The 18,908-nt window shown below is 41.3% G+C and overlaps 1 protein-coding gene across 2 annotated transcripts; it reads right to left on the bottom strand.

The window, feature by feature from the left end:
* Window positions 1-534: 534 nt before the first annotated feature.
* On the bottom strand, window positions 535-14,373 carry SDE2 (spliceosome associated SDE2). Of its 2 annotated transcripts, none has more exons than XM_027122345.1 (7): window positions 14,183-14,373; window positions 8,275-8,392; window positions 7,166-7,277; window positions 6,660-6,829; window positions 5,758-5,872; window positions 3,325-3,829; window positions 535-995 (listed from the first exon to the last, which is right to left on the bottom strand). In XM_027122345.1, exons 1-7 carry the CDS (start codon window positions 14,300-14,302, stop codon window positions 774-776), a joined length of 1,362 nt encoding a protein of 453 aa, XP_026978146.1. In that variant the 5' UTR covers window positions 14,303-14,373; the 3' UTR covers window positions 535-773. The 2 variants fall into 2 exon arrangements, with proteins under 2 accessions (XP_026978146.1, XP_026978147.1); XM_027122346.1 differs by lacking the exon at window positions 14,183-14,373 and adding an exon at window positions 11,354-11,487 and having other exon boundaries at window positions 660-995.
* Window positions 14,374-18,908: the final 4,535 nt, after the last annotated feature.

An 18,908-nucleotide genomic window follows, 5' to 3' on the forward strand; every position in this document is an offset into this window, starting at 1 on the left:
AAAAAAAAAAAAAAAAAAGAATTTACAAGGAAGCTAGAAAATACTTGGAACTGAGTGAAAATGAAAATACAACATATTAAAATTTTTGAGATGCAGCTAAAACAGTGCTTAAAGAAAAACTTACAGCTTTAAATATTTATACTAGAAAAAAAAGTCTAAAATCAATGACTTAGGACTTACCTTAAGAAGATAAAGAAAAAAGAGCAAAGTAAACCCAAACTAAGTAGAAGAAAGGAAATGATAAAGAGCAAAAATCAATGAAATTAAAAACAATTAAAAATCAACAAAGGCAAAAGTTGGCTCTGAAAACAGAACAAAACAATAAACTCCTAGCTAGACTGATCAAGGAGAAAACAGAAATTATCAGTACCAGAATGAAAAAGAAGTTACCACTACAGCTCCTACAAGATGTTAAAAGGATAGAAAAGACTATTATGAATAACTTTATGTCCACAAATCTGACAACTGGGGTCAAATGGATAAATTCTTTGAAATTATAATTTACCTAAACAACAGAAGATGAAACCCAAACTTTGAATAGCCCTATATTTATTAAAGAAATAAGTTATAAGAAACCTTCCCACAAAAAAAACTTCAGGCCCAGAGGGTTTCACAAATTAATTCTATAAATCTAATAAAGAAAAAGAGGATAGTTAGAATTTGGTTATTAAAAAGTCACCTTTAATAGCAACAAGAATAATGTCCAAGAGTCAACATTATACAGGTTGTAAGCGCTAGCCTATAAAGAAACAGGAAATCAGCTCCGATGAAATTCACTTCTTCTTCCCTTTCGAAGGCTTGGCAAATAAAGCTGGATCTATCCGCTCCTTTGCCAGTCCTCTGACAGAGAAGAGCCTCGCCGCCCGCTCCTGGAGAGTGCCCCCACACTTCAGTCCCCGGGCCGTGAGTTCACACTTGAGCTTCTCCAAACCCAGCAACTCCACTTCCGCAACAGAGCTGAACGCCAGTAAATCTACAGTTTCCTGACCAATATCCTGAGAAGAAGAAAAAGAAAGAAAAATTTTAAATAGGTTCATTCCTCTGAATAAAACTTCCTTCAATTGTCATCGACCTTCTGTTTTACAAGAAATCTTCATTTAATACGCCATATCTCACTACTGAATTTTAATAATCAAGCTATTCTCTACACATTGTCAATACATATAATTAATAAATATTAATTTTCTATCTATATACTTAGAAACAAGTATTCAGAAGAGTAACAAGTTATAGAATTCTTGAACAGATTCTTAATATTACTTTTCTTTTTTGATTTTTCCGGTAAAAATTCAAACAGCAAAATGTACCTCACCTACCCCCATACTATGACCAGAGAAAAGAGCAGCACCCTATAAAGCCTCATTTTAATGAGATTCCTATGCCTGTGAATCTACTAACCCCATAATCCTAAGCTTTCTATTTTAATCAAATAACTGTGATTATCAAAGTTCTCACTTATATAACTTGACAAATTTAAATGCTGTTCAAAAGACTTGCAACTGTTCTATCCACCAAGTACCTTTATAGACTTTAAGACAAAATTAAATACTTTTTTTTTTTAATTAAATACTTCTAATGACGGGTGCTCTTCAAAGAATGAAAACGTTCACCACCTAGGTTTGTTTTTTTTTTTTTTGCGGTACGCGGGCCTCTCACTGTTGTGGCCTCTCCCATTGCGGAGCACAGGCTCTGGACGCACAGGCCCAGCAGCCATGGCTCACGGGCCCAGCCGCTCCACGGCACGCGGTATCTTCCCGTACCGAGGCACGAACCCGTGTCCCCTGCATCGGCAGGCGGACTCTCAACCACTGCGCCACCAGGGAAGCCCTAGGGTTTTTTTTAAAAAAACATATTCAAAGGTCAGTAATTTTCTCTCACAGTAAGTTGTTTTTTAAAAATATTGAAAAGCTCTAGGGACAAACTATCTTTCTAGGTGATCTTTATTTTTTTTTTTAAAAAAAGTCCATTTTGTTAAGATTTCTGGAGTGAATCTTGGCTTCTTTATATATGGCCAAATCCTAAACCACCACTTATGTGTCTTTGGAGAATCACACATGGTTGTACATGATTATTATGAATACAACAGGTACAACTACATCAAGAACAAAATTTCCACAGTTAAAAGCTCAAAGATTGAAAGTCAAATCAGGTTTTATTCTATTTTCCTTTCTTCATTTTTCCAAGACTTTGGTTAGGATAAACTCCTAGCATATATGAGTAACATAAAAGCTACATGCTTGTAACTCCAGAGATGGTGTAAGGGTCAATTTAAAGCCCTTAGCATAAAAAATTTCACTATCTTCCCTAGAAAGGGCAATATGTGCATTTTTGCTTATTTAACCAGCACCAGTAGGGAAGGTGCTGGTTAAATAAATAATGATAAGCTTTGTGTTTACCAAAGAAGCCAAGTAGTTCAGGTTTCATCTATCCTAAAAAGCAAATCATTAGACTGAAGAGTAAACGTTAAAGATTTTTGCTGGAAGTAAGTCCACTAAAGGCGGCAAATAACTATTTAAGGAAAAGCATGCAAATTGAAAATAAATTTTAAAAAGGTTGAGTGTGGGGCTTAAGATTTAATGATAAATTAAAAAGGAGCTGCTCGTCTTCTACAGGAAAGATCTTCACATCCAACTGACAACTGTGTTCAAACAGTAACTCACATGAGAAAGAAAAACTAAGTAACTAGAAATTTAGTGATAGGAAAATAAGCACATTTTATCAAAGCTAAAAATGCCATCTATCATAATATGCCTTATTAGTTCATGTGTTACTAAGAAAGAATAACAATACCAATTAAACTATAACGTGATATACATTCAAATTCAGAGGTATTAAAACGTGAAAAACGTGCATCTTAGAATTGATGAAATATGGAACCAAGGACACCACCTAGTGGCAAAATAATACCAGTTCCAGAGCTATAAAAAAAACAAAAACTGGGCTTCCCTGGTGGTGCAGTGGTTGAGAGTCCACCTGCCGATGCAGGGGACACGGGTCCGTGCCCCGGTCCGGGAAGATCCCACATGCCGTGGAGCGGCTGGGCCCGTGAGCCATGGCCGCTGAGCCTGCGCGTCCGGAGCCTGTGCTCCGCAACGGGAGAGGCCACAACGGTGAGAGGCCCACGTACCACAAAACAAACAAAAAACTAAGGATTTTTCGGGGGGACATGGCAAGCTTCACCATCATCTGTACTTCTGATTATTAAACAAGCTTTTCCACTAAGCAGCTGATGGGGAAAAGCACATCTTTTCATTTTAACGACTTACTACAGAGATTAAACTGATTTGGCTTCATACATCACCACCCCCCCCCAAATTTACTTACTGTGTTTCCTGACTGGCTTTCCTCCAGCTTGGCAACAGGTATGTTTTCCCTGTCTCCTCCAGGGGCTCCCTTGGCACCTCTTTCCCCATCAGTCATTTCTTTGGTCTCCTGCTCCTTATTCAGTCCAACTCCAGCTGCTTCCTTTTCTAAGGGTTCTTTACTCTCTGCCTCATTTTTCTCCTGGGTTTTCTCTGTTTCTAAAGCCATCTTCCTTTCCATGTACTCCTGAGTAGATGCTTCTCCCAGCTCAGCATACAAGTCTTCTGAAATACCATTCCCAGAGTCCGTCACAGGGGTCTGTAGTTTTTCTCGTGATCTAGAGTCTGCACTCAATACTCTTGCCTGCTGAGAGCTACTAGGAAATTCGGCTGCCATCTCAACAACATCACTGCCATTTTGGGGAACGTGAAAGCTCATTCCTGAAGTACTAGGTGCTTCTGCACCGTCATCATCGGAGCTCTCAGAGCCAGACCCTTCTGCAGTCTCTAGTCCTTCCATGCCCAACCTATTAGAAGCAACAAAAAGGTTTAACACCATTTACAGCTTCTACTTAAAAAAAAAAAAAAAAAAAAGAGTTGCAGTTTGTCCAGGAAACAGACTCTGAATAAAGGCATCGGCTAGCTTGAGATGGAGAGTAGGTGAGTTTCAGAACAAGATACTCCAGAGGTATAAAAGGAAAAAAAGCTTCAGTGAGACTGGAAGTAACATGCCAAAGATCCAACAGGATCTCTTTTTAAAAGCTGTGACTCTCTTAAAACAAACTGGCTTTGCTTAAAACTTTTTTCCCCAATACTGTATGAATTTTAACTGTTGGAAATTAGATAAAATAATAAACAATTAAAAGAAAATCCTGGCAATTTCCTGGCAGTCCAGTGGTTAGGACTCTGAGTTTCCACTGCAGGGGGCACAGGTTCAATCCTTGGTCAAGGAACTAAGATCCCGCATGCCACATGGCACAGCCAAAAAAAAAGAAAGAAAATCCTGTTTTATTCATAATTGCCCAAGACTGGAAACTACCCAAACCTCTAACAGCTAGAGAATGGTTGATAAACAAATTGTGGTACAGACATACCAGGCAACAATACTTGGCAATAGAAAGGAACGAACTACTGATACAATATAATACCATCTGTGGATCTCAAAAGCATTATTGTAAGTGAAAGCAGCAGACATAATGACATTCTGGAAAAGACAAAACCATATGAACAAACATCACACCAGTGATCAGCGATTGCCAGGAATGGAGGTGGGGGAAGAAAATTAACTGCAAAGGGACATGTGGGAACTTCTTAGGGTGATAAAAATATTCCATAGCTTGATTTTGGTGATGGTTACATGACTGTATATTATAAAATTTTCAAAACTTGTAGAACTGTTCAAAAAGGGTGAATTTTGGGCTTCCCTGGTGGCGCAGTGGTTGAGAGTCCACCTGCCGATGCAGGGGACACGGGTTCGTGCCCCGGTCTAGGAAGATCCCACATGCCGCGGAGCGGCTGGGCCCGTGAGCCACAGCCGCTGAGCCTGCGCGTCCGGAGTCTGTGCTCCGCAACGGGAGAGGCCACAACAGTGAGAGGCCCACGTACCGCAAAAAAAAAAAAAAAAAAAAAAGGGTGAATTTTACCATATATAGATTATACCACAATAAACCTGGCTTAAAAAAAAGAAACCCACAGGAAATACTACTATCTTTTCTCTCAGGAACATTTAATTCACATTTCAGAAAGAACACAAAAAATTCTATGCTGGACTCACAGAGTTACATGGTGTTTAGTTAATAATTATCTTTCTATCCCCAAAGGGGAGGCCAACAAGGAAACCAAGATCCATTTGCACTTATCATATTCTAGAACTCGGCCCAAGGGAACTGAGCTGGTAACCAGAGGACCAACTGGGAAGGGTGGGAGAACTGTAAGAAGAATGGATAAGAAAAAGTACTGTTGTGCTTTTCACCTGCAGGTACAAAAGTGGTGAAGAGAGGTCTGGCAAAGTGACCAAAGACCTCAGTGATGACGATGAAAAACCACAGAGAAAACAGAACCACCTGGAAAGTAAAGCCATGGCTTCCACCTAGAATTTCTGAAAGTTAACTCTTTCAACACCTAACAGTAATTCAAGTATAAAGCTATTTTTATGTGATTTTCCACTGTAAGGAAAAGAATTATCCTTTAGATTCTATGAATGGCACTTATGGCAGAAACCATTACTAATGTATACAATGTGAGAATCACTGAAACCTGAACTGAAGCACTCTGGAAAATTTCTGAGCTTCCGTCAGACTTTACTTAAAAGTATGTTTATTCCAGGTAGATAAGAAAAAAATATAGTAGGTAAGTTTCAGGACAAGATATTCCAGAGGGATAAACAGAAGGAAAAAAAAATTTTTTTTTCTTCAGTTCTCAAAGATCTATTTGAAATGAAAATGAACACACTTACCAAAAGCATTTCCTTTTCTCTGCACTGGCTGCTCTGTCTGTTTTTGATTTGTTAGGCCGTTTCCGACTCTCACCGACTTCTGCCGATACCGTCTTGCTGGAGGCAGCCTGCATACCTAACCAGACATTTTAACAACTCAGTTTCTACTATCAGGACTAAGTTCAATTAAAGAATTTATAAATAATCTGAATTGCAAAAACAGCTGCAATCTAAAGCTCTAGATTTAAATTTCTTAACATACCAAAATTTAATCCAGTTAAAAGGAGACTAATCTCAAATTTATACAGATTTAAGATAAGCATTCTGGCTCTTGAACCGGATTTTTAAAGCATCATGTCCAATTTGTAATTTTGAGGCTGACAGATTCATACCTATCTCTCCTCAAACCTAACGATTCATCCCCTAGTCCTTGTTATTTGCATACAACTGTCTTTCCCTGTTATGCCATAACCCTTTTGATGGAAAAGACTCCTTCTTATTCAATTGAATGCACAATAGCCCTAGCATAATGCTTTGGATGCTAAAAACATAAAAGTTAATGAAAATCATTCTCATTAAAAACCGTGTTTTAAAAAAGGGACCTAAAACTGGAAGCAAAATGTTGGGGTCTAGGCACCTCCTGAAGACTTAGCTTATTCCCATGAAGCACAAAAAGTATTCTTACTTGGGGCCCATGAGCCCACAGAGTTCAGGGGTCAAGTATGTCAAATGTTGTGAGAGTGTATGGGTTTTTTCCCTGGGTTGTATAAGATATACTGTATTCATTACTGAGGGGAGAAATTCCACAGCTTCATCAGCTTCTCAGAAGTCTGTAACCCAAAAAGGCTTAAGAACTGCCCTCTGTGTGGAACAGCTGGCTTCAGGGATGCCTGCTGATGGCACTAAGGAATCCTCATTCTCACCTCGGAGGACGGAATCCTCCAGACGCTCGGCCATCTCATGGCACTGCTGCTGGTAGTCAGGGCTGGTGAAGCAGTGCCTGGGTTCTGCAAGCTTCCGCTGCAGTCGTTCCAGGCGCTTTTGCTCCTTTTCAGCTTCTCGCTCGGCTTGTTGCTTTACCCATTCAGCCATTCTGGGGATGGGAGAGAAGAGATGTAACTGAATGGCCATATTACACACATGTGTTTTTATACATAAAACACCCCACCCAGACAAATTAATGCACTCTTGTTCATACTGTGATATTCCCTCAGAAAGGTGTGCCATGCTTACTACTTAGCATACTGTTATGGACTTGACTAAAACCCAAAGATAATTATTAAATTACAGAAAAAGTTAAATCTGATAACAACAAATTAGAGCATAAGTATTTCAAGTTTACATTTCTGATATGCATGGCATGCGTACAATCACTAATGCTAGAAAAGTATGTTTCTTAAAAAAAAATAAAAACAGGTGGGCATCTTACGCTTTTTCGTGATTGACATCTCGCAGTCTCCTTCCACTGAGATCCCGGCAAGCTTCTCGATTGGTTGTCTTCTCAATCTGAGCACCAAGTGCTCGGAGCATAGAGCCAAAACCTGAGCAAATATGTTCGGAGAAAGCAGGTTAAAAAAGTGTTCAAGGATGGACAAAAGCCAAATTTGTGAAAATAGTATTATATCACAAGACTACAGGTGATCTCTACTTTCTTTTCAGTTTTAAAGGAAATGTACATCAAGATTCTAACCCAGGTGGCAAAGGTAAGAGTACTGATAAACTTGGTTCAATCTCATGCTTTTTACACTTCCTCTTATACTCCTGCAATATTGTATCAATACCCACACCACTGGGCTATTTTAGAGGGCTTTACCTAGTGCCAGAAATCCCAAGATTCCAAGATTAAGAATTTTAAAAATTATATGGTGAGATTTTGCAAGGAGGCAATTTTAAGCTGTCACTGGCTGATACGACAAGCTTCATTCTTATTGACACAATTTCGAACAGCAGGATGATTATAATCTGAAATGTTAGCTCTTTGAAAACCAAACCGAATCACCACAGATTTTGAGAAAGCCTAAGGATTACATGTTAGTGCATCAGGAGAAATACCAAGAACTGTTCATATTCAGTTTTTGCTCTTTTAGTTTCTTTTTTCTCTTCTAAGATGAGTTACTACAACCAGGACCTTAATCTACCTCAATCTGTTGTATTTCATAAAGTGACTTCAGACCTCCCTTGGAACTGCAATAACTAGGCAAAAATCTTGAGAAAAGCACAAGGAGATTTGATTGTTTTGACACTCGTCTGCAAACTGGACAGAATAACAATCACCCCTCTTCATCTAATCCTCCCTAGAGTTTGAGAGCCTAGGGTGCCTAAGAGTGATCCAGCTGGAGAAGGTGGGAATTTTATCATACGGTATCTACCTCAAAAAGAATAAAAGAGAAAATATGCAAAATTAGATAAGCAAACAAAGGATTTCACAAGGCAAATCGAGGCTGGTACATTACAGACACCAAGGAGTTTGTTAATTTAATACATATGGCTACAGAACGCAGATGTGTTACAACTAAGCCATCAACATTCATGTCCTACCTCCTTTTCCACCACGAAGTCTGGGTTCCAAACTATAAACAGCTCCATGCTGCACTGTGTCACTGGTGTTAACGAGTAATCCATTGCATTTCACAAAGTAGCATTCCACTGGAATATCCTAGAGACAAGTTTGGGGGTTCTTTCAATGCTGTTTATGAGACAATACAAGTTTCTTGCAGAAAGGGACCTAGCTTATCTTTTTATTACTCCAGTTATAAGGAGACAGTATGTGTTCAATTAATATTTGTCGAATTGCAAAAATGGAAACTACTAAAAGAAAAAACTCATTTTGTATGATGTATTCTAGGTACAATTTCTTCCTAATACTTAATCATGATATATAGAAGAACTTTCTGCCTTTTGGGTGAAAATTAAAACTGCTCTCAGGACTTCCCTGGTGGCCCAGTGGCTAAGACTCCACACTCCCAGTGCAGGGGGCCCAAGTTCGATCTCTGGTTAGGGAACTAGATCCCACACGCCACAACTAAGAGTTCGCATGCCACAACTAAAGATACTGCACGATGCAACTTAAAAAAAGATCCCGAATGCTGCAAGAGCCCGCATGCAGCAATGAAGATCCCACGTGCCGCAACTAAGACAGGCACAGCCAAACAAATAAATAAATGTTAAAAAAAAAAAAAAAAACAGAAACAAAAAACCTGCTCTTTCTCCTTCTCTAATAGGAAATAGGGGTCAAGGTAGAATATTCAGTGCTCAGATCTAGTAATTCTGAAGGTCCCACTTCCTCTGACTTTTTAAAACAGGTAGCATCAAGTTGAACACTGAGTGGCCCCAAGTTTAAAAGTGATGTCTTGAAAAGTGTAGATAGGGATAAGAAGAGAGGAGAGGAGGAGACAAAAGTATGGTTTTTTTTTTTGTGGTACGCGGGCCTCTCACTGTTGTGGCCTCTCCCATTGCGGAGCACAGGCTCCGGACGCGCAGGCTCAGCGGCCATGGCTCACGGGCCCAGCCGCTCCGCGGCATGTGGGATCTTCCCAAACCGGGGCACGAACCCACGTCCCCTGCATCGGCAGGCGGACTCTCAACCACCGCGCCACCAAGGAAGCCCTGATTTTTAATATACTACCTATATAAGCTTTAACAGCTTTAGGACCAGCTGGCAGTTGGTGCCTCATCTCCTCTGCCAGCATCCCCCTGAGTTCCAGCCAATCACTGCAGAAGCCCAAGTACACTCCCCCAAACCCACTCTATGTATTTCAAAAAAATTCTCAGATCAAATGATGAAAAGAAAATATAAAAACTGTAAGTCTTTCTAAACAAGTTTCTAATGCCATAAAATTAGACAAGAGAGGAGTATTCTCCAAAGTTATATGGAACTTAGGAGGCTGACAATTAACTCTGCAACATGAAGAAAAGAGAGATCTAAATAGGAATAGAAAGGAAAAATGCATTGCCATCATCTTCCTGAAGTGGAAACTATGAACATTCATTCTGAACCACATCATACAGCTATTTCAATGGGACCCATTCATTCATTCAGCAAATATTAAGTACCTACTATTTGCCAGGTACTTTTCAAGTGTTGGAATACTACCATGAATACTACAGTGAATACAGATCCTGTCTCATGAAGCTAACATTCTAGTGGGGGAAGACAAATAATGAACAAATTATATATCATGTCAAGTGGTGATATGCAGGGTAAAGGGGATAAGATATGTGGATGGGTGTGGTGGTAATCTATTTAATATATATAGTCAAGGAAAGCCTCTCTGATCAAGTGACATTTGAGCGGAGAATTAAAGAAAGTGAGAGAATGAGCCATGTGACTACCTGGGGGAACAGTATTCCAGACAGAGACAAGAGCAAACACAACAGGAATGAACTTATTCAAGGAATGACAACACAGCCAATGAGGCTAGAATGAAGTACACAAAAGGGGAGTGATAAGGCCTTCAAAACCATTGTAAGGACTCTGGATGTTACTCTGAATAAAACTATTGTAGAGTTTTGAACAAAGTGAGATCTGAGTCATGCTCTTAAAGTATCACTCTAGCTGTTAAACTGAAAGTAAGACTATAGAAGCAGAGAGATCATTGAGAAGCTATTGCGATAATCCAGGTAAGAAATGAAGGCTATTTGTACCAGGGCAGCAGTGGCAGAGATGATGAGAAATGTGAGATTCTGAGGATACTCTGAAGGTAAAGGCAACAGGATTTGCTAATGCTCTCGGTGAAGGGAGTGAGATCAATAGAGGAATTAGAGATGATTGCAAAAATCCGGTTTGATAAATGGGAAAATGGAGTTGTCATTCATTAAGAGGGAAAAGGAAGTTTGAGGGAGAAAATTAGCTCATCTCAGATATTTTACTTTGAGATGTTTATTGCACAGCCAGATGCAGATGCCAAGTAGACTGGTGGCTATACCAGTCTGGAGTGTGGGGAAGAGGTCTGCACTGGGGATTTACATTTGATATTGTTGGCATACTGATGGTAGTTAAAGCCATGAGTATGGATGAAATCACTGGGATGAGGGAGGGGCCCCTCCAAGATTAGAGTTCAGGGTGATGAGGAGGAAACTGTAAAAGACTGGAAAGGAGAGGCCAGTGAGGTGGACGAGAACTGAGAGTGATATCTGGACAAGTGAGAAAAGTGTACTCCGGCGGGGAATGGTCAATTGTGCCAACTGGCACTGACAGACAAAGCAAGATGAAAACTGCAAACTGATCACTGGATATGGCAACATAGAAGATACTGACCAGTATGACAAAGAGCTGTTCTGTTGGAGTGATGGGAACAAAAAAGCCTAACTAGAGTGGGTTCTAAAGGAGAAAAGTTTTATGTTCAAGAATATTTTTTTATAAAGAAAATCAGAGAAAATAAGGTGATAGCTAGAATGGATGTGGGCTCACGTTTGCGCACTGGTAGGAATGATGCTGTAAAAAGGGAAAACACTGGAAAATACAGGGGAGAAAGAACTAATGCCCAAATAAGTCTTTCAGTAGGTGAGGGGGAGGGGTTACTGTACAAAGTAGAAGATAATTGCAAATTATTTGTAAAATAATGACAGTGCATCCACAGTAACAGACAAGAAGGCTGAATATACAGCAGGTACCTACCAGAGGCACTGGTGTGACGATGCAGAAATTCTCTCCTTACTGCTTGAGTACAAAGTATGGTCCTTGGGATGGAAGAAGTCTTGGAGATTTAAAGAGAGATGTGAAAAAGTAATCTAGGAGAGTGAAAGAGTGATGAACTGAGCAGTGCCTCTCAACCCTTTGCACACCATGGTATACACAAATAATATTTGGATGACACTCTAGGGAAAATGAGCAAAGCTATTAAAGATGTGTTGAGATCCTGGGTTCTGTGCAGCTGCCCAAGGACTACTTAGATCAATATTCTCAGCAGTCCTGCAACCCAGTGGAAGCATGCTCTGGGTTAGAGAAATACAGTAGAAATGCCAAGCACCACTAAGTTTGGTGTTTATGAATTTGTAGTGAGACTTGTTTGCGTGATTAGTTCCCCTACCAGTCACTGCCCAGATGCCAGGTAAAACTGGTGGAGAGTTGGATTTAAACTGACTGGAGTTTTCCCAGGCAAATATGATACCAGGAGAGAGGAGCAAGGGAGCTCAGGCTATATGCAATGATGTGATTAACATGAAGCACTATTCTTGCCTATAAAATACTGTCCACTTTAAAGAGTTGTAAAAATTAAATGAGACATATAATATACCTCCTATATGTTTAATGTTTATAAATTAAAAGCTACTTTAGTTTCTTTTAATATCTTATATATCCAATGGGTATGGTATTTCTAAAATCCTAAATAACTTTAAAAGACTTTAACATGAAGGCTGAAAGATTATACATCATGCATCATACTTCATTTCCAAACAGAACTGCTTATTTAACAAGACAACTGATTAATAAAATGGCATTTTCTACTTGCTAAGATTCTTGTCAGTTAATAATCACTAGTAGAAAAAAATAACAAAGAAAATTTACAATCAATTTAACTGTTTTTAACCATGACAGAGCATTTCAAGCAGAAAGTGTTACGTGTGTCTTAGGCCAACCAGCCGAAGGCCACCAGAGACAACATATAGTTCAACAACTCAAATTTCTTGACTCACTACAACAAGAGAGGGACTGCACACAAGAGGAATCATGAGGTGTCTCACCAACAAATAAAAAGATATAGTTATTATAGGATTTGGGGTGGATGGAATTTAGGTAAAATTTAAATGAAACAGTGTTTTGAGAGGCTCACAATAAAGCAGGGCTGTGTGTATAAGGGTCAACATCAGGTCTAGACTGTGAAGGAGATCCAGGCTCCTCTTTCCTCGGAAACTACAAAGTTAAGATAAATGTGGAATGTTGTGTCCAGAAACCCCTAATGTGAAGCTCTGCACCTGGGAAATCAAGAGTGCTTCTCTACGTCAAAGTGACTTAGATTCTCAAGGTAAGAGTGGGATGCTTCTTACGGATATAACTTCCAACAGCAGTTTATTCTTATAGTCTATGATTTTTGAGGTAAGGTTTCACAAAGACTAAAAAAGAAGCAGACTTTCAAGGAAGTCATTATGACATTTCATCACTGTACCATGTCCTTGGGAGAAACACTGTTTCTTATCAACTTTGCAGCTAGCTTTATCTGTGTATTATCCCAGTCTGATGAAGAGCCAGGCTGATTTTTACTTTCTCAGGGAGAGCTAACACTAACTTTATCATGTGTCAGAATAGTTCTGTTTTAAAAGGCATAAGCATGAACTTGAGCTATTTTTATTCGTTCCAGGATCTCATCAAATGCCCTTTTGTAAGTTTTGTTCATACTTGTTATGGCCACGTGTCTTAAGTATATGAATGAATCCATTCATTTATATTTCTTGCTTATTTTAAATTATTTTTTCCAAGACTCCTCATAATTAAGATATTATTTTTTTCTGTTCTCACTTTGGATCAACTGTCAGTAAGTTTGAAAACTGGTCATCAGATAAAAGTTATTTTCAGAGATATTAAAACCCAACTATTTTGGAAAATATTTCCCCATTCAGATGGCAGAAACATTTCTGACAGTTTTTAAACTGGACTGAAGTCTAGGAATAAATATGGGGAAACTGAAAAACCACATTATTTGCAAACAGACATTGCTTCTTCATGGAACCAATCCAAGTAAAGATTTGGTTTAGACTGCAGTGTTAACGTGTTAATAGGAGATCAAATGTCAAAATTAAAATTAGATTCATTGAGACCAGCATATTCTTTAAATAACTGAATAGGTTTAATATCTTATAGTTGGTAAAAGCTTGCTTACTTGATAATTAAGTAAACCACACATGTAACTTTAGAAGTCAATGACAGGTTTTCAAAAATATGCCTGGGCAAATCAGAGCATCACAATGATTAGTGAAAACATCTACATGACAGGCCCTAAGAATCATGCCCTCGACATGACCTATGTAAGTGCTTGGCCCCGACCAGTGACCAGATAAATCCATTTCCTTCCCAACCATCCTTTGGCCTGGGTTTGGATATGACATACTTCTCTAGGTTAGAGCTAAGAGGGCTGTGTTATCAGTGGACAAAAAATCCACGTCACATAAGCACAGAGCGAAAGTAAGGAAATGAGCCTTAAAAATCATCTGGTTCAACTGCCTCATTTACGGATGAAGAGAATACCAAAGTGTATTCTGTTAGTCCATACTGAGGGCCGGACTAAACGCCCGTGAGCGGAGGGGTTTTTCTCCCTTCTGTGAGACAAAACCACCACAAAACAAAAGCAAAGGCAGGCCTCAGCATCAGTTTGAAACACCTTAAAACTCTAACCCTCAGCCTCAAAAACTGAGAACCCCAAAGAATAGACGTGACCCCGACAGACCCTCACCGCACCTAATCCTGCCCCTGTCCTGCTTTCCCATTCCTTCCAGGAACCACAAATCTCACCTGATCTTGGCAGTGTCGGTGGATAAAATCGCGTACGGAGCGCGTGGCCGAGGTACACCACACCGCCTTGCACCCGAAGCTGGGGCCCCGAAGCCACACCACGGCCACAGGCTCCGCCATTTCACCCAGTCGCCGAATCTCAAGACTCCCAGAAGCGCTAAGCGCCACAACCAGCTCGGCGTATCTTGATGACGTTGAGCTCGCCCTCCGGCGCCCCGCCCCTCGCATCTTCCGCTCGTCCCGTTCCTCCCCTGGGGATAGCCACGTGACTTGGGACGGCGGAGCCTGCTGCCTGGGGGAGGGGAACAGGAAGAGCCTGGCAGAGGCAGATAAGACCCCGGAGCACCCGGGCGAGGCGTTGCTAGGAGAAGTTGCTAGGGCGGGGCTCCAGGGACTCTCTATAAAAGGCTAGCGCTGGGTTAGGTTTCGAGCGTTCTGGCTGTAAGCGATAAGTCGGTAACTAAGCACCTCCCTGTGCCGCAGGCTTTGGCCCTTTTCCTCACGTCTGTGTAGTTATTTTTGGGTCGCAGGGAATCGTGGCCTGAGAAGGCGCTGCTCCCTGGGGGCGTGAGGAGGGAAGCTTCAGTCCCGGAAGCGGTTTTGGGGGGCTGCTTCCTCGGCTCTGGGGAGCTCCCCCAACCCTAGGGGCAAGGGAAACGGAGGTCAGGTTTCTAAACAACAACCCTGGGCGGTTTTTTCCTCCCGGTTTACCAAGCATTCTCTTCCTTTGCGGAAACTGCCAACCTCTCGGTTTCTGCCTGCCACGCTCAGTTTATTCGTACTTCCGCCTGTTTGCGCTCTGCATTAGCTTCACTTCAGCTCTGTTTTCAAAATATTTCACAGCAAGTGGGCCCTTGTGAAAGGCAGTGGCAGGAGTGACGCTTATAGCAATGCTGCTTCGAAAAACCCTGCCGTAACTTTCATTCCGCACCATGGAAACACACTCGCACACATTTGCATAGCCTAACTTTAAGGCTCTGGGAATCCGAAGGAGTCCCTTCATATTTAATATGCTGAGATTATGGTGTTTCTAAAATCCTGAAAAATATAAAGGCGACGAGTGTGAAGATAGGAGGGTTCTTAGGAGATATCTGCGCCTGTTAAACACAAATATATCCGCCCGCAGAATCGAATTCTCTGACGCTCAGGTACTTGGCAAATGAAGCTCTGCTGAAGGGAAAGCAACAAAAAATTCAGAAATCATTTTAACTGTGGCGGTATGAACAACAATAAAATTTCAAGGCCTCTGAAGTTATAGACTCTGTTACCTTTATTTCACTTACACAGGAGGAAAAATGAGAAAGTGCCTCCATGGGGGTGCCAGGAAATAAAGAAAAATTACACAAAATAACAAAGGTGCGGTGCTAGAGACCAGTGTTTTGCAAAGAGGGTGACATGGTGACCCTGGAGTCAGTAAATGTCTCACTAAGTATGTATCTTTCTAATAAGGGAAGTCCACATTGTTTATTACTAACATTATATCTAGTCCTTCCAAAACCTGAAGTCTGAATGAAATTGTTCACTCTTTATCCCTTTGTTGCATTTAAATTCCTATTGTTAAAAAAAATCCCAAGTATTGAAAAGGCGTTTGTCATATAATATATGAAATAGCTATTATTAACTTTTCAAAGACAAAAATCTCCTGAGCAGTATATAATGTTGTTAAATCTTCACAATAAGCACTTAGCACTATGACACACACAACGTAGACATTAAATCAATATTAGCTGGATATTTGATGAATTACTAAGGTAGTAAGTCTAATTATTCCCAATACACATCTGAAGAGACATAACTTGCACTAACCGAACGCTTTCTCTCCTAAGGATGCAGATTCAACTTGGGTTATCATTACTGAATACATTTAAATAATGAGGAAATTGATGTACTTAAAGTTAGGGCTGTGGCCAAGAAAACAGTGCACATCAGTGGAAAAAAACCTAGAAACACAGCTGACTGGCTGGATGGCTGAGAGTGTGTGGTGGTGTCCAGTAGACGGTGTTGTGTGGCCAGACTGGTCAGTGGTTATGATAAAACAGAGATAACTGCTGCCACGTTTCCCACCTCACGGTGTTAGGTAGGGAAGGGACAGGAAGACACATGTAGGGTTGTGACACTAAGTGGTGAGGGGGTGGGGGCCTAGTTCCTCTACTATCAAAAGAGTGTAGCTGTGCTCTTAGAACTGTATTTGGTGTTCTTTCCAATAAACCACACTGACCTTGTTTCTGCCCATCTTCTCCAAAAGATTGACTCTAGCTATACAGTTGCTTTTTGAAAACTGGTTCAACCGCCACAAGAAGGACACTGTGAGAGCATCCCGAGGCAATGGGGAATATTGCTCACTGCCAGGAAATGACAGCACCAGACAACGTTTGTGTGGCAGCCCGTGACAGGGGCTCAACTGAGCCAGAATGTCCTGCTGGTCTGTAAGAACAGGAAGCAGAGCCGGACAGCTCTGGCAGTTTTCATAAATGACAGCAAGGCTCCTGAACTACTGAATTCACAGACTATATCCATGTGTGACATGCAAGTCGCACTTCGGCGTTTTCAGCCATGTTCGTGCTCAGAAGAAGACGAAAGGAGGTTGTCAATGCCGTCTTTACGACAAAAGACAATGGGACAGGATGACTCCTCCAGTGCCACAAACGCAAAACTGCTCTAGACTCCCCAACTGGTAAGTGTCACCTTGTAGATGGCTCCCGACCCAGGAACAATGAGGTCAGCTCCTAGGATGGAAAAACAGCTTCTGGGTAAGAGCTGTGTAATCCACACTGGGTGGTGGTTGGTGTAGGAGGTGGAGCCTGAAGCAAGCACCCAAGGTGTTTGGCTGCCAATGAAGGCACAGCTCCACCCTCCTTCCTTTACTGGATGGAAGAAAACAGGACCCGTCAAGGGTGAGATGGAGTTGAGATGTAGAAGAGGTTTGTGTTTAGCTCTGATGCTGGAGAGGATCTGGAGAGGGCAGAAGAGGAGAGTAGGGTAGAAGCACAGAGCAGAGATAAAAAGCTGGACCCACAGTCAGTGCTGAATGAAGAAGCCCACCTCTTTGTAGTATCAGCAAGAAGAAAGCATCTTCACTTAGGGTAGACTTACATCAATACATTCTGTCACTCCTGATTGCCCTAGATATTACCTTGTTTGCATCATCATGCCAACAGTAGTTTCCAAAGGCTTATTTGGTATCATCATTCTTACATCACCATCAAATAATGTCATTACATTAAAAATTTCTGCCGTGCTGTTCAGTGTACTAGAACTATAAAACAAAACTGGCAAAGCACCTATCTTTCAGAAATTTACTATCTCAGCAGTGGAGTTTTTTCAACACTGAAATTTAATTTCTCTCTAGTCAATAGATATCCACAATCCTTTATGAATTCTGCATAGCTAAGCCTTTCAAAAGGGGATTTTCCTGCTGGAGAAGTGATAAGTCTTTGGGAGTATTTTTTCCTTTAATTATTTGACATTAGAGTATGTCCACTACATTAGTCAGTGTTCTCCAGAGAAACAGAGTCAATAGGAGATGTGTGTGTGTGTGTGTGTGTGTGTGTGTACAGAGAGAGAGACACACACACACTTATTATAAAGAATTGGCTCACACCTCATGCAATTATGAAGGCTGACAAGTCACAAGATCTGCAGGGCAAGTGGGCAAGTTGGAGACCCAGGAAAGCTGATTGCGTAGTTCTAGTCTGAAGGTCAGCAGGCTCAAGACTCAGAAAGAGCCAATGTTTCAGTTTGAGTTTGAAGGCAGGAAAAAGCTGATGTTCCAGTTTGAAAGCAGTCAGGTAGAAGGAATTCTCCCTTACTGGGAGGAGGGTTGGGCTTTTTGCTCTATCCAGGCCTTCAACTGATTGGACGGAGCCCACCCACATTAGGGAGGGCAATCTGCTTTGCTCAGTCTACTGGTTCAAATGTTAATCTCATCCAGAAACACCCAGAATAACGTTAGACCAAATATTTGGGCACCTTGTGACCCAGTCAAGTTGACATATAAAATTAACCATCTGGGAGGGAGACGCAAGAGGGAGGAGATATGGGGCTATATGTTTATGTATAGCTGATTCACTTTGTTATACAGCAGAAACTAACACACCATTGTAAAGCAATTATACTCCAATAAAGATGTTAAAACAATGGGGCTTCCCTGGTGGCACAGTGGTTAAGAATCCGCCTGCCAATGCACGGGACACAGGTTTGAGCCCTGGTCTGGGAGGATCCCACATTCCGAGGAGCAACTAAGCCCATGTGCCACAACTACTAAGCCTGCACTCTAGAGCCTGTGAGCCACAACTACTGAGCCCACATGCCACAACTACTGAAGCCCGCGTGCCTAAGAGCCCATGCTCTGCAACAAGAGAAGCCACCGCAATGAGAAGCCTGCACACCACAATGAAGAGTAGCCCCTGCTCGCCGCAACCAGAGAAAAGCCCACACGCAGCAAAAAAGACCCAACACAGCAAAAAATAAAATAAATAAATAAGTTTTTAAAAGATGTTAAAAAAATAAATAAAAAGTAAAACTAAGGGGCTTCCCTGGTAGTGCAGTGGTTGAGAGTCCGCCTGCCGATGCGGGGGACGCGGGTTCGTGCCCCGGTCCGGGAGGATCCCAAATGCCGTGGAGCGGCTGGGCCCGTGAGCCATGGCCGCTGAGCCTGCGCGTCCGGAGCCTGTGCTGCACAACGGGAGAGGCCACAACAGTGAGAGGCCCGCATACCGCAAAAAAA

Source organism: Aethalodelphis obliquidens, unplaced genomic scaffold (assembly GCF_003676395.1).
Source record: "Aethalodelphis obliquidens isolate GAN/ISIS:26980383/991018 unplaced genomic scaffold, ASM367639v1 scaffold24, whole genome shotgun sequence".
NCBI classification, from domain to species: domain Eukaryota; kingdom Metazoa; phylum Chordata; class Mammalia; order Artiodactyla; family Delphinidae; genus Aethalodelphis; species Aethalodelphis obliquidens.

Bases quoted from the DNA above. Each gene is read 5' to 3' on its own strand.
- SDE2 (XM_027122345.1), bottom strand. From the start codon at position 14,302: ATGGCGGAGCCTGTGGCCGTGGTGTGGCTTCGGGGCCCCAGCTTCGGG. The intron at 3,830-5,757 runs GTAAGTGTGTTC...TGCTTCTAATAG, and splicing joins GAGAAAAGGAAATGCTTTTG to GTTGGGCATGGAAGGACTAG. The intron at 996-3,324 runs GTAAGTAAATTT...TCTTCTTCTCAG, and splicing joins AAAGCCAGTCAGGAAACACA to GATATTGGTCAGGAAACTGT.